Source organism: Lissotriton vulgaris, chromosome 1_1 (assembly GCF_964263255.1).
Source record: "Lissotriton vulgaris chromosome 1_1, aLisVul1.2, whole genome shotgun sequence".
NCBI classification, from domain to species: domain Eukaryota; kingdom Metazoa; phylum Chordata; class Amphibia; order Caudata; family Salamandridae; genus Lissotriton; species Lissotriton vulgaris.
The window spans coordinates 1,624,909,765-1,624,925,986 of record NC_141685.1 but is presented as its reverse complement, the minus strand read 5'-3'; the positions used below and the strand labels follow the sequence as shown (position 1 = coordinate 1,624,925,986).

At 42.5% G+C, this 16,222-nt stretch overlaps 1 protein-coding gene across 1 annotated transcript in view; it reads left to right on the top strand.

Annotated features, from left to right (window-relative positions):
* Positions 1-13,685, top strand: part of LOC147750925 (ankyrin repeat and FYVE domain-containing protein 1-like) — a 176,911-nt gene extending 163,226 nt beyond the window's left edge. Inside the window, exons 5-7 of the mRNA XM_086931741.1 lie at positions 1,245-1,340; positions 2,669-2,767; positions 13,563-13,685. Coding sequence (XP_086787867.1) covers positions 1,245-1,340; positions 2,669-2,767; positions 13,563-13,685 — 318 coding nt within the window. The remainder of the gene's footprint in view (positions 1-1,244; positions 1,341-2,668; positions 2,768-13,562) is intronic.
* Positions 13,686-16,222: the final 2,537 nt, after the last annotated feature.

Genomic DNA, 16,222 nt, shown 5'->3' with positions numbered 1-16,222 from the left:
CTTAGTAAACGTGCTGCTATGTTTGTAAAATATCGTTTTTGCAATGCTACCAATTTTGTGCATATGTAAACACCTCACATTAGAAGTCTATTTTCTATGTTTATCACTAGAGCACGTGGTGTTATCATGAAAAAAATGAGTGTGTGCCCTATTTAAAGTGAACACTACTGCATGTCCGCCATGTGATCAAGGGCAGTTCCTGCCCGAAATGCGTCATGCCTACCTTAACTGCGAATGGATAATAAACCTTTGCTGTGAACACTCTGCGAGCCGTGTGGTGGTCCGTATTCTTCTGTGGTTTCAGCCTGGGAAGCAGAAATTAACCTATATATATATATATATATATATATATATATATATATATATATATATATATACATATATATATATATACACATATATATATATATACACACAATTACCACTCCTATGTGCATTCGTACAGGTCAAGATATATGTATATATACACAAAGAAATATATATATATTTACATATACTGACCATCATACGTGTTCACAGAACCATCAGTCACCTTTTCTCTTCCTATTTCCCCTTTGCCCCTGTGTTCTATTTGTCCTCCTGTTTTCTCTTGGAGATCTATGGATAGTGGGAGGGAGAGATGGGGTAATCATACTAATGGCATTCCTGCACAGTTTATGAATTAATCGTGACTGCTCCACACCTACCAGACCATAAGGATTTGTGGCACTCTGGTCTCCACAATACCCAAGCACAGCTTTGTAGAAGGCAAGAGTATACCGCTAATCCTTCAGATAGATCAAAAATCAGGGCTTCCCCAGCTCTTGCAGGTACTTTTTGTTCAATGAAGAACATTGGTACAGGGAGAGGAAATTCTTGCTTTCTTTCGTCCATGGAATATAACCTTTCTTCTTGGTCCAAAACTACTAGCTATAATTAAAGTGGCATACTAGGAAAAGTAAAACGTTGTGGTGCAATATTTAAGTCATCAAGTAACCAATCCTAGTCATTTCTCAACCAGATGTATGCTTGCTCAATGTAAGGTTGTCCCAAGTCTTGTGAAATTTGGTTTATCTCAAGTAAGTTCAGACATCACACTTCCATCTACTTTAGAAATGTTCTCATTTCCTGTCAGGAACTCACTTACACTGTTACTCTCAATCTCCATCTCTGTGTTTTTCTTTCCTCAAATGACACCGTCATCAACAGGAACTTATTAATATGCTTTAACATGTTTTTAACAGTATCTGCTATTGTTCATCCAGGGTTTCTCTCTTTTGCATGAAGCGGTCCGTGGAAGAGTTGTGGAGGCTGTGAAATTCCTGTTGGAAAAAGGTGCCAATCCAAACTTAAAAGATCAGGTAAGATTTCTTTTGGAAGGCTGGCAACCTGGTAGAATCTGCTCTATAGATTGACACACATGGTGAAAACAAAAAAGACTGCAGGCTCGCCTGTTTCTCCCATTTCTTGCATGTTGCAGAACCTGGAGACCCCACTTAGACCCATATTCTTACTGGGGCAGAATCTCAAGTTGTAATTTTCCTGTTGGTAAATACTCTACTACTTGCTGTATTTACAAGGTGTTAAATTGCATTCTGAGTTTTGGATCTCGAAATGGGCTAACTAACTGTTAAAGCATTCTGCCTCGTTTTGATATCTTTCAATTTGCCATGATTTGAGCCAGGTTTTACACGCAGAAAATTGTGTGGGGAAAATGTATGCTCCTGTTTGTGCCCCAGTAATAGTCATGGTTCAAATGAATACTGTATTTGCAGCTGCATGATGATTAGCACAGAACTTGAAATGAGCAATTTAGCCTTCAGCTTTGTGCTTCGGTTGTTTTGGCTTTAAGATAGTTCACCAAGTTGAGTTACAGATTTCAATGCCTTAGGGGTGTCTCAGTCTTTTATACTTTTGAGGTAAATAATATGTATATTAATTTCTGTTCTGTTGTGTAAGCATCGCTGTAAAAAAACATTCAGTGTCAAGTGTTTTGGTTGAAAACTGTACAGAAATAGCGGATTATTACATTATTACTGCATGAATTTTAAAGTGTGCTTTAACATTGTGACACGCCATAAGTCGCAAAGTGTATTTTGTGAGTTGAAAAACCATTCTAACTCACAAAGTACACTTTGTCCATTACTGCACACAGTTTTCGGGTTACAAAACCTGTGACTTTGCAAATTCCAGGCTTTTGTAACTACAAAATAATTTTGTACATCTGGCCCTATGTATATTTTGTTGCAAGAAGGAAAGAGAAAGAGTGAGTTCAGGGGAGCAGTGTGAAGATGCCTATCCTTGCATAGAGTTGATTGAAGAACTGATATGGAGCAGACGAACAGCCACCTCTCACCCATAGACACATTGACAAACTTCCTTTTCTGTGACCCTCATCTGCAACTGAAATATTGCTATTTTACTGCTACTCCACACTTTGTTCTTAACAAAATATAGTATACCTGGTCCATAATCTTTTTTTTATTTTTTATCTTTCACCTCCAGATTTCTCTTCCAATCTCTCTGTAGTGGTCCTTATCCTTCCTCTCATATCCCCTCTTCAACCATTTTTTAATTATTATTAGCAACTTCGAAGCAGCCTTAGAGTGTTCATTATCAGTGTACAAGCAACCAAAACAACTTGAGGTCTTTCATTAGGAATTCAAATGTATGTGTATCTCCTTCCCAGGATGGACTCACTCCACTGCACTTGGCTGTGTCTCAGGGATCACAACTCATCTGTCGACACTTGATAACTCATGGAGCTGATGTAAAAATGAGGAAGAAGGTGAGTCTTTTCACTGGCCCAACCTGACACTAAGGTGACACTAAGAAGTATGTAGAGAGTGTGTGGGAGGAGAGCTTCTGTGGGTCACATGGAATCATAAGGGCTAAACAAGAGTGAATCCCTTATGATGTACAAAGTTCAAAAGACCTAAAATGTGTTTATAGCAGATTTGTAGGATTCTGTATCCCTTTCACCATCCACTTGACCTGTTGAGGAGTGAAGAGGATCAACCTGTTTCAAGGCGTATGAACATATATAGGTTTTACTGCCATCAAATGTAATAGTCTTACATGCCTTGCAGATTATCTTTGGACATTAATAGACTCTATTGGTAGAAATGTATTGAATATCTTCCTGCACTTGAATCCATTGTAAAGGTAGGTAATATTAGGCCAGGTATCATATGAATGATTTGCAGGCAGGTTGGCAGTGCAAAGTGTTCACTGAGGAAAACAAATATGCTACTGTGCTGAACCAATGCATGGGAAGCTCTGGACCCCAGTGGCCCTGTGTTCCACTGCACTGTAGCAGTGCCTTAGATCCTCTGGACTCCAGGTCCCAGCTGTTTTTGCCAGTGTACTTTACCATTGAAGAAAACCTTTGGACCCCATGACCTGCCTATCACTGCACAGTACCTATGCTTGAGAACATTTGGACCCCCTATGCTGTTTGCTACTACACAGTGACTGGATATAGGAGCATTTAGGCCCCATGTTGTTTGCCAGTCCACAGTACCTGTGCTGTCCATTTGCCGGTGGTCTGTTCTAGCACTTAGGATCTTCTGAACCCTGTACCCCATGCCCTATTGCCATCTGTTTGCCTACACACAAACCCAGCCCTTAGACGCATTTCTGCATGGACTGACCTGAACTAAAATGCAACTCTCTGGCAGTGCCCCTCTTAACTCTTTGACATCCCCTTCACTATAGCATTGCCTCTTCTTAACTTGTCCAACATCCCCATCACTCTGGCAGTGCCCCCTCTTAACTCTTCTGATACATCCTTTGCTCTGACTGGGCACCCTTTTAACTCTTCAAATACACTCTTCACTCTGAAGGTGCCCCCTTTTAACTCTTCTGATATCCCCTTCACTCTTTCAGTGGTGCCTCTTAACTCCTCTGGTACCCCCTCTGACAGTGCCTCCTCTTCTCTTTTCTGACATTCCCTTCTCTCTGGCAGGGCCCCCGATTTAAATCTTTATATACCATATTTGATCTGGCAGTGCCCCCTTGTAGGAAACTGAACTTTTGTTGCAGTTATGCCCCTTTTTAGCTACTAGATTCTGATTTTCAACTCTGACAGTGCACAGAGACCTGCTAACCAGACCTCAGTGCCAGTGCTTCTTTCCCAAAACAAGGTGCTGTCTAATCGTGCTACAATTGGCTAAGGACTTAGCACCCCTGTAAGTCCGTAGTAAATGGTACCCCAGGTACCTAGAGCATGAGTGCTGAAGAGGGTCTCAAAGGGCTGCAGCATATGCTATGCCACACTAAGGAACCTACACATATTCCACACAGACTGCCATTGCAGGCTGCGTGACATGGTGCAAACCATGAGTGAATACATGATGTGGCACGCTCCTGTGTGCCATGCCAAAGTCACTGTATCTGGTATATGTAAGTCACCCCTACAGCTGGCCTTTGAGCCCTAAAGCAGGGTGCATTATATTTTATGTGAGGACATATCTGCATGGGCAGATCTGCCCCAGTTATGTCAAGTTCTATTACTAGACATTACACATGAACAGGGAAGCCATCTTATGGTATGTACTGGGCAATTTTATAAACAGCTACATAATGGCCTCACTGAACCTATGGTGTTTGGTATCAAATCCCTCGTATTGATAAACCCACACTGATTCCTGTGATGACAGGAGGGAAAACTAGTAGTCAGAGAGGCGTGCCCACCCTCAGGCTAGTTCCACTCCTAAGATGGGCTGCCTGATGTAGATGCGAAATGTGAAAGTCTGTCATCTTGTTAATGGCAGAATTAGGAACTCTGGGACAGGGTTATGACCACTTCCTACACAAAGTGATCATATAGGGAGTATAGTGACTCCAGGGGTAAGTAGCCCATTGGCTACCACCCTACACTCCTTTAACACCCCTAAATCTAGTATGTAGGAGAGCCCCGGTCACCAGGAAATCAGATTTCTGCCGACCTGGGAAGAAGGAGGACACCGAAGAGCCATGAAAAGCAAAGACTGTGAAGAAGCAACTGACCTGTCGTCAGTCCTGCTGGCCTGTCTGCTGTTCCTGCCAGATTACTCTAAAGTTGTCTCGTTCTGCAGCTGCTTCGCCTCCAAAAACCTGGGTGAACTGCCTGCCTTCAACAAAGAACCAGCAACTCCTGTGGAGTAGCAGAGCGGCTTCCCTGCATCCACTCCAAAAGAACTGTGAGGACTCTGGACTGCCGCAAACCCGACACCGGAAAACACCACTGCCCCCTAGCCTGAGTTGGTTGGCCAGTGGTGCCAACGTGGTCCCCTGACCTTCCAGATACAAATCCCCGCTTGGGTTTGGCCACAGTGGACTCACCAACTCCACCTGCAGCCCCTTTATGCAGGTCTCCGCTAACGCTGGTGTCTCCGGTGATGAAAATCTGATGCCTCAGAACAGGACCAAAGGTGTCACCACGTGCCCGTGCATGTGAGACCTGAGCCACCTTGTTGGTTCAGCCTGACTGGTCTCCCGGTCCCAGCCTGCAGCCTCTTTGCAATCGGACCGTTTATCATGAAAGTGAATGGCCGACGCCGTAACACACTTCTGCACCCGAACACCCCAAAGCCTCCCAAGGTGACCTGTAGGACCTTGCCCCATACTCACCTTGAGTCCAGGACATTGGTCCCGTGGTTGCTGTGAAGTGCCCGAATGCAGTACATGTTTTTCTCCCTTAGGATAACCTTGAGCACCCAATCCTGTAAAGCACCTATGCACCCGGCTGTCCCAGTGGCGCCTGAGGTAGCCTGTTGATGCTGCCTTGGACCCATGGCTGGCTCTAGGGCGGTGCGACCTGTGCCAGGCACCGGGTGCTGTCTGTGAGTGGGGGTGCATCATTTTATGGTTTTGAAAGCATCTGCTGCCACGTTCCTTGCTTCCAGCAATTGTTAGTCAACAACAGAAATGTCAAAAAAACTCTGGTGGTTAATGTCCTTCCTGGAGAGAGAGAGAGAGAGGTTGGAGTTTTGTCTAGGTGATGTATTTACTCATCCTAAGGTAGGACAGAAGGTTAATATGGCAGCTGCAAAGAACGTGCACTGTGTAGATTGTAATGTTCATATAATGTAAATAGGTCAGTGGGTTACAGCTTTTGTCAGAGAGATCCTATTGTTGCATGTACTTTATAAGTTAAAATCCTAATGTAGAACAGTGAGCAATTAGCTGTTGTCAAAGAGCTGCATGGAGATTGCAAGGTATAGATTGGAGCGTTATGATTTTCCCCAGACTTTCATTATCCTAATGTTGCAAAATGGGTAATTTGGCAGAAATTAATTCTTATTATTAAAGAGAACCCCCAACCATGGTGTTACGTTATAAATTCTAAGTTTGTACCAAGCACTCTACTATACTGACTATCAATATGGATGACTTGCGACCCCCCCTCTTAATTTCATGTACACTGATTTACTTTCGTATTATTGATAGTCTCTGAGTAATCTGTGTGATGTAAAGTGCTCTGACACCCTACAGTGGTAGGAGTGGCGCTATAAAATGAATTACATGCCTGAGACATAGGGGTTTTGGAGACTTGAAGGGTAATGTGGAAGGATGGTAGTGAGGGAATTCTTAGTGGAGGAGGTCACTGTGGGGGGCGCCAAGACAAGAAACATTGTTGCACTGGGCGCAACCAGCACTAAAGCTGGCCCTGCTTGGCCCTTGGCCTATACTTACCTTAAGCCCAGGAGATTTTTTCCGTAAGTCGCTGTGAAGTACCTGTATGCAGTGTATTTCTTTCCTCCATAGGAAAACATTACCGCTTCAGAAATTGAGCAGTATCCATTTTTAAAAACTGTAAAAGTTCAGAACTTGAAAAGTACTTACCTGATTCCGATGATCTTGGTATCTAAATTCACATAAGAGTGTGCAATTTTTATAAATTTGTGTCGGATTTGTTTGAGTGTAGTCTCACTTACTGCCTTTGTGTGGGAAAAAAAAATGCTTAGCACTTGTTCTTTCTCAGCTCCACTTTCAGCTGTTATCGGCCCCCCCATCACTTCGGGCGACTATTTAGTCGCCCGCTCTGCCTCCTTTCAAACGCCTTTGACCTGTCTACTTATGTACCGTCCTCCTCAACAAATGCCTCACTTTATCCCCGCGGTCCAGGAACTACTGGCTACCCTGGCTGTGAACAACTCCTCTGTTCTAGTGCTAGGGGACTTTAATTTCTGGCCCTCAGATCCCGCCGAGGACCATATGTCCAGAGAATTCTCAGAATCTCTCAATAGTCTCAATTTCTTGTCTCACTTTCACACCCCTACCCACATTCATGGCCATACTTTGGACCAGGTCTGGTCACTCAACTGTCCTGTTTCCTCCCCCGTTGTTACCCCTTGCACCTGGTCTGATCATTCTCTAGTCTCCTTCCTACATCCCTCTCTTGTTAAAAGACCTCCTCTTCCCAGGAACACCTGGGCGCGCAATTGGAACCACGTTGACATGGCTTCCCTTTGCTCTTTCCTCTCAGCCTCAAGCCCCTATGTTGCAGACCTCCCCTCTTCCACCCAAGTGGACGCTATCAACAAATGGTTTGCCAGAGGATGCGACCAAGTAGCCCCTCTGAGACGCGCTATGGCCAGATGTGCCAACGACGCGAACAGGTGGCCTAAACCAACTATTTTTCCATGACAATCCTGTCCGCCGGAAACCAACCGAGAGAATTGTTCTCTATTGTGCAGGACCTTGCCTTCTCCGACAGAGTTACCATCAAACCTTCCCCTTCCCAGGCCCTCTGCGATTCACTCAATGACTATTTCATTGATAAAATTACTTTAATCAAGTCTAATATTTCATCCCCTTCCCCCTCTTTTTCTGACCCTCAGCCCCCGCCCAATCAGTCATATCTGGATCATATACCTCCCCTGACTAAAGAATTGTTCTTGTCTTTACTTCAAAGGGTTAAGTCCGGATCCCCTTCGGACATTTGCCCTGCACAAATCCTCAGACAAATCTTTTTGGCCTGCCCTTTGCCCCCTCTCACTTTTCTTAATGGTTCCCTTGCTCAGGGCATCGTCCCGCAACCTCACAAATCTGCCACCATAATCCCCATCCTTAAGAAACCAGGTGCAGACCCCACCTCCATGGCTAATTATCGTCCTATTTCCCTCCTCACCTTCTTAGGCAAAGTACTGGAGCGCTATGTCACCAAAGTGCTCAGTGCTTTTGTTGAGGAAAATGGCAGGCTGGCCCCTTGTCAGGCAGGCTTTCGCCCCAGGCATTCCACGGAGTCAGTAGTCCTTTCCGTCATGGACAATCTCAGAGAGGGAATGGACACCAATCGGCCCCAGGCCTTGGTCCTTCTTGATTTATCCGCCGCCTTTGACACAGTTGACCATTCCATCCTGCTCACCCGTGTCAAGGCGGCTGGCATCGGAGGATCAGCCCTGGTCTGGCTCTCTTTCTTCCTGAGGGACCGTACCCAGGCCGTCCATTTGGCCGACTTCTCTGCTCCCTCTCGCAAGGTTCTCTGCGGCGTACCACAGGGCTCCTCCCTGTCCCCCCTTTTGTTTAACCTGTACATTTTTCCTCTTGTGTTTGCACTACAGCAAATGGAGGGCACGGTGTACAATTACGCGGATGACCTCCAGCTTATTTTTAATTTGTCCCCCTCTCCAGACTCCATCCACAATTTTCAATCCGTTATGATTTTTATCCGGGACTGGATGAACCACAACCACCTGAAGTTAAATCCAGACAAAACCGAACTAGTCCTTACAGGTGGGTGCTCCAGTCCATGGAATCCCTCATTTTGTCTTTCTTCCCTGGGTCCCCCTCCCTCCCCTTCTCCCTCAGTAAAAACCCTAGGAATAAAATTGAACGATCAGCTTACCTTGCACTCCCAGATTAGTTCTGTTGTCTCCTCCTGATTTTTGATCCTCCGCACCATCCGAAAAATCTCACGCTTTTTTTCTCCCTCTGCCCTCAAACTTATTCTTCTAGCCATGGTCATCTCCCGCCTCGACTACGGCAACGCTTTATACTCTGGTGTTCCTGCCTATGACCTACGGCGACTTCAGCTGGTCCAAAACCAGGCCGCTCGACTTGCCTATAATCTCCCCAAATCTCTTTAAGATGGACTGTATCACATTTCAGGCCCGAGCAGGGACGGCCCCCGCATTCATCAATTCAGACATTAAGGTCTATCTCCCCTGTAGAGAACTGCGCTCCTCTTCCCAATTCCTTCTCTCTGTTCCTCATTTTAGGAGGAAGAAATTGGGACAAATGAAATTCTCCACCCTTGCCCCTGCATTCTGGAACACTCTTAGGTCCTCCTCCCACTATTTAGAGTTTCGAAAAGCTCTCAAGATTCTCCTTTTTTCTCAAGCCTTTTCACACTAGCGACCTACTTCCAGCCCTGACTTTGGGTTTGCATCCTTAGTGCCAAGAAACCGCTTGGTAGTCGCGCGCTTTATAAATATTTTAAAATTCAAATTCACTATCCTCTGATATGCCATTCGGGGTATAATTTGAACCTCTGTAGTTCCTTTGGGGTTTGCTGGACTCTGTACACAGTGTACCTCTTTTTGGTCCTCTATATAAAGACACAGATTCCTACAACCATCTTAACTCTTCTGCTACCGCGTTTGCTCTTGCCGCGTTTGCTCTTGCTGTGCCCCCTCTTAACTGTTCCAGTCCCTCCTTAACTCTGGCTGTACCCCATTAACAATTATGTATGTAAACAGACAATATTGCCCCTTCCTCTACCTTCAAAAAATGTTTTCAAAATCTAAACCACAAACTTGGTGAATTGAAACAACATCAATTGTAGATACTTAACAAATTGTACTTTTTGATATATAGAATAGTTTTTTAAAACTGTAGAACGGAGCACCATCTTATTATTCATTACATAATGACGACCTACTCAAAAGCATGAATCCAGGCATGGCAAATCAAATGCTTACACCCAAATGCAAAATAGTGCTTCCCATGCGGCCCAAAGCAAATGAATAATATGCAGATTGTCACCATCAAAATTTCAGAAATGTATAGTTCCAGGACACCAGTCCAGATTATTCAAATTTCATCTCTTTTGTGAAAAGTTAAGTCTCTTTGTTGCACCACTCTTCAGTGGAAAGATTTGGTTCCATAGAGGTTTCATCGTAGGTTGGAGCCCCCCTTGTTTAGAAATTCAGAGAAGGACAGATTTTCTTATTCAGAGGATTGTATCCAAAAACCTCTCACAAATCCACCCCCTTTTTCCACTTCATAAACCAGCCACATCTAAACAAAACAAAAAGATTGATTACTGAGATTAAAGACAAAATACATCAGTATAGAACTTTATGGCCACATTTTATTAGAACACCTGAAAGTTGGGACAATCCCTTTTGGTCTCCAAGTAAAAAATATGGCAGTTATTTTTTTACTGAGGGTCTATATATAAGAAAAGGTTTCAGTTGTATAGACACCAAGTGCAGTAGCGACTGTGGATGGTCCTATCAATTGAAATATCACAGCGGATCTGCAAAAAACAAAATTGGAGGAAATCTTAAGAGTGGAGGAAGAAATTCAAAACAGTGACATTATATCTGACTGCAAAGAACTATTTGCAAAGGTTGAGAAACAAATTGATGAGTTCATAGACTTCATGATAAATCAGAAATGCATAAAGTTGGAGAAGGGTACGAAGAATTTCAAATTAGAAAATGTCTATCCCTCCTTGCTTAAAGATTTTTATTCATTACCTGAAGCTACTAAATCACTAGGCGATTACGGAGGTAGATCACACTAATACTTCATCATCGCAATCAGCCACCAAGCAGGCTGCCGGAGAGGGTCCCTCAAGTCTCAACAGACCAGCAACTCAACACCCTATGTTTTTTAGGAAGAGGCCAAGGGAGATCAAGGGGAGAACACCCCTGGGAAATGTGCACATGCCACAGATCTTACAAAAGGTAGCTAATTTTTTGCATAATATTTCAGATGTAACATTATCTAAGGCCCAGTTGAAAGTTTAGCCAGAGGACTATCATTTGTACCAGCAGGCTTGTCTGATTTTGTGCAGTTAAACAGAGAGACTATAGACATTTTTACGTAAGATTATCATCAAAGTTTTCTTTCAAGGTCAGTAAGACAGAAGAAAAGAAGTGAGGAGATTACAGAAAAAAGCTCTTTCATCCACCAAATTCAATAATGCCTCCACAGATTTTAGCTTTTGAAACAACAGAGTTGTCTTCTCTCACAAAGTTGGAGCATAAATCAAGATATTATAAGCCCTTCTTTCTAATCCTCTGATTAAGGCATTGTCACAACTGAAGGAGAAACATAATCTTGTGATAAAACCTGTAGCTAAGGGAGGAGTAATAGTTAATCAGAATAAGGTGGAATATCTGGCTGACAGGATGAGACAAGTATCTGACACTATTACCCGAAATGGAAACGGAAACAAGATCCAATTAAAGACATAACTCAAGTCATCAATGCTTTATTGAAAAACGCCCATCAGGAAGGTTGGTTGAAACCAAAAGAATTCAAATATTTGAAGAACAACCCAAGAACTGTGGTACTGTATCTCCTCCCCAAAATCCATAAGGACCCCCAAAAAATACCCGAATGGCCAATTGTCTATGGATGTGACTCCATTCAAGAGCTCCTCCCTAAATACATAGGCTTCTTCCTGAAACATTTTCCCAAAACTACTTTACCCTATATAAATTACACTACTGAGTTAATCAACCACGTGGAAGGGATTACATTTAATGCCTGCATCAGACCTTGTTTGCATTAGATGTCATTTCCTTGTATACAAATATTCCCCAGTAGGAGGCTTTGGATGTGATTGCGCTCTATCTGGATAAGAGAGAAAGAGTTCATCAGGTGCCTACAGAATTCATTTTGACATTGATTGACCTCTTCTTGACTCTAAACTATTTCCTCTTTAATGATGACTACTATCTTCAAATCAAGGAGACCGCTTTGGGATGTCCCTTTGCCTAAGAAATAGCAATTCTGTACATGGCGGAGTTTGAAGAGAAGTTTGTTTTATAATAATAATCCTTTTGACAAAAAGATTTCTACGTGACTCCAATGCACGGATGATATATTTAGTGTATGTGGACAGGAGACCAGGAGCAGCTGTGGGCTTTTTATTGGGTTGCTTAATGTAAGGGTTTCTGAGCTTAAGTTCAATCCGACACATTTTCTTGGCATTACTGTTATTTCAGCGGCCGGAAGATTGGTGACCACGCTATTCAAGAAGCCGGCAGATAAAAGCAGCCTCTTAAGATATGATAGTAATCACCCAAGAAATCTGCGAGAGTATCTCCCATATGGACAGTTATTAAGACTACAGAAATTGCACTATCCAAGAAGAATATTTCAAACCCACGTAGGAGCTTTAAAGTAAATTGATCCAAAGAGGATATCTGAAGAAACTCTAAAAAAAACTCATTAAAGAGGGCTTGGTGTACGCAAAGAGATACCTTGTCGGAATGGAAAGAAGAGAAAAATTTGGAGAACATGGTATGTATATGTGACCACTTTTTGTTCTGTTACAAATCAATTAAAATGGATAATTCATCAAAATTGGTATATTTTACCAACATTACTTGCAACTATTTTGCCCCCAGTGGTTGATCGGACAAGAGGCCCAAAATATTAAGGACCTAATTATTCGAGACTCTTCAGAGATCGCTCTAATTGATCATTGGAAATTCCCTCCATTTAATGGCCACCAATGATGTGGGGAGTGTTCCTGTTGTGCTCAGACCATCGAGGGTTCTATAATTGACTATCATGGCAAAAGGACAATGCACAATGTTTCCTCGAACCATAAAATCAAAAATGTGGTGTATGCTATCCTTTGATTCTGAGATTTGCTTTAAATAGTGCAAACCAAACAGGAAAGTTTGCATGCACATAAGCAAACATAACTCCAGAATCCGTTGCAAGGTGATGACTACCCCTCGTTAAAATCTTCAGTGAGCTGAAACATAATCAACAGATAAATGGACTGTCTTATTTGTGGGTCGAAAAGATCCTTTAAGAAGGTGACATGAAAAGATTACTACTTAATAAAGAAGCCACCCTTATTTTGAGATATAATATGATCACGTTGCTGCTGTAGAGCCTTCCATAACTTTGTTCTTGGGACCAGATCAAAGGCTGCTGGCGGATCAACAGAAGCTACGATTAGATGTTCCTGCTTAATGGGAACCGTTTTCACAAAAGAAGTAGAAAACAAAAGCCCTGATCCACATTGCCTGAATCCAGCCTAGAATTGCGACAGCATTTCCCTTATCCAAAATCTGCTCAGTGAAAATTTTTTGTACATTGTCGATAAGTCTTTTGGGGCAGAATTCCCTGGGCTACCACAACATTCTTTTTTAGATCTTGCCTAGGAAGCGCATACGTTGTTTCTTCGAGACATGCTGTATCTAGAACTTGGGCTTGAAGCACCTCCCATGTTTTCTATTGGCTCATGTTAATGACCTTCACAAATGGCTGCTTCAGATTGGTGAATATAGGTAATTTGTTCGCCTTGCTGTTTCGGACCCTCCCAGCAGACTGCCTCTGTTACATGTGTTCTTCACTTTTTTCATGCATGTTTGTGCCACTATTTGTTTTTGTTTTTTTAGTTTGCCTCTAGAGCTCACTCCTGCCTGGGCAGCAACAGAGATCATGCATGGGAGGCTGCAGGGGAGAGCTGGCAGCTTTGCCAGCAAACACTGTATTATCTGGCACGGCAATACAACAGTTAATCTTTTAAAATAAAAACACTAACTGCAAGAAATGTTTGTAGGACACGCAATTGATTCCTATTACTTCGGTTGATGTATAGCTTATTCTTTTTTTTAAATATTTACTTTAGCGTTTTCAAGATTTCTTCTACTTTTACACTTTTCTATGACTCTAAGCACATGTTGGTAAAAGAAATGCGCTATTTTTATTCCACAGCTGCATGTCTCTCGTCCCTCAAGTAGGCACAGTAGCGTGCTTTTTTTCTACAAGGGAGAAGGGGCAGAACGAGTGAACTAGAGAGAAAACTCGACCACTGAACTCGTCAACTGAAGCGTGGACTGAGGGCACAAGGCCTGCGTATTGCACACAGTCGCATGCATAGTGGTAGCCATTTTAGAGGCAGTCCATGTGTCAAAGGGTTATTTTTTGTCAGGGAAGGTAATATGAAACAACTGATGTTTTGCATGACCCTCACAGGCAGCGCGAGCCCCGCCAATACCGATATGCATGCACACTTGTAGTACAAGCTTTGTGGTAGGGGTAACACTTGTGTGCACTCGCACTGTTTTTATTTGCTTTCTCACTGTCCACCTGCCAGTACGTGTTCTCTCAGGTTCTGAGATCCTAGTGTTTACGTTAGCCATCGAAAGCACATGTGCCCTATCTTTTCAACGTTCTTCTTTTCTCATCGCAGCTCTTACCAGCACAGTATTGTTAAAGGCTTCCAAACACAAAAACAGAAGTAAAAAAGGTTGTCATTAACAATGCCAAGAGCTTGAACTTTCACAAATGCGAGACCGGTATTGCAAATGCTTGTATATTGGGATTATATCAGCACCCCTCCAGGAATCGTGGATCAATGCTCATACTGAAATATCGATGGACTGTTTATTAATGTAAGGACCCAAATGAGTGGTTCCCAATGGTATAGATCACTTAGAATCTTATTGACCATGGGGCCTTTCTTGGTTTGAAGGCTTCTATGGTCTTTAGATGTTTTGAAGAGAGAATATCATCTACAAGGTGGCAGCTACTGGCTAAAGCAGAATAAATACCCAATGCTAAATTGTCAAAATTACAAGCATCAGACTATATAATGAAGTGAAGCTTTGAGCACATACATCTCTCTAGCTATGAACCTGAGTTTTACTAACTACTTATCGGCTACCATTGGCTATAATATGCAAAACAAATGCCTTCATATCTACCGCCAATAAATCCCGCCAAAAAACTAGTTCTCACTTTAAATTACTAGTTTTTGTTAGTTTTCTCATAATCTATCCTTGCCTTGGCTATAGCCAGGGCTTTAAGTGGGAAGAAAAAACTGGGGGTGTCTCTCAAAGGGGCGCGGCTGATGTAATTAAGGGCGTAGCTTAAGAACGCAAAACAAAAAATCTGTGCTTAGCATAGTTTGCCGCCCGACTGTTATTTTGCTGTTTCTATCATTGTAATCAAATATATAATGCAACAAATTACATTATACCTACAACAAGCCAGGACTGTTGGCTTTGTCAGTGGTTGTTAGTTGCATAAGAATAAAAGCAACAACTATATAATATTGAAAATGCTTCAGTTCTGAAATGATGAGACTGTGAAATAACTAAAACGAGTCTCTTTGAAGTTAAATCAAAAGCTCTGAAGGGTGGTACTGCTGCAGAGTTACGTTTTTTTCCCACCCTGAGGATGAGGGCAAAAATGGAGAGCCTGGTAGGGACCCATCTCCGAACCGGCTTTTTAGAACTGCCGCTAAGCAATGGCAGGACACAGCCCACTTAAAGCCCTGGCTATAACTCTTATATCCTTACTTTGAATTATACAAATACGCATTTTCTTATCCACCCTACAGTGTGTATTGAGCCATATGTACGTTTTGTGAACCGAAGTGCTCGATTAGGATTCTTCAGTAAAGAAATTTCTCAAAGATGCAAATAATTTATTGTGCAAATCAGACACCAAGAATGTGTTAATGGTTAATGTACTAAGACTGTGGTAACAATCTCATATATGTCAGAGAGAACTTTTAACTTTTGGAGAGGGTATGTTATCCACCCATTTCACTCTTCTGTTATTAGATACAGCAATGAAATGAACACACAAAGTTTACCGCTCTTGCTAAATCGTTTATTAAATCACTTTTCAAGTATAATGTATGAGGTTTGTGGTAATTCTCCAATCTAACATGCTCTACAATATCGAGCTTAGTATACCAAACGTGAAAATCCAGCAAAATCTAATGAATATTGCTCCGATAACCTACCCCAGCCCCACACTGCTACTAACATGAAGGCAGTAGCTGTATCAGAGCTTGAGTGGCCATATCATGCACGCAGGCCATGTTTTAAGATCAAAACAGCCAACTGTTGGGCACCAGTGTTTTAAAAAAAGTGGATGTTAAGCTGGGAATGCCCTAAATTTAATTGTCGTGGATTGTAATTTCTTTCATAATGCCAAAGGGCTTAAACGTTACATTAAGATCTCCTGAGATGATTGCATATCATCTCTCGCTGCAGGATTCATGGACGCTAATAAGTGCTGAGTTTGTCATTCCTGGCTCTTT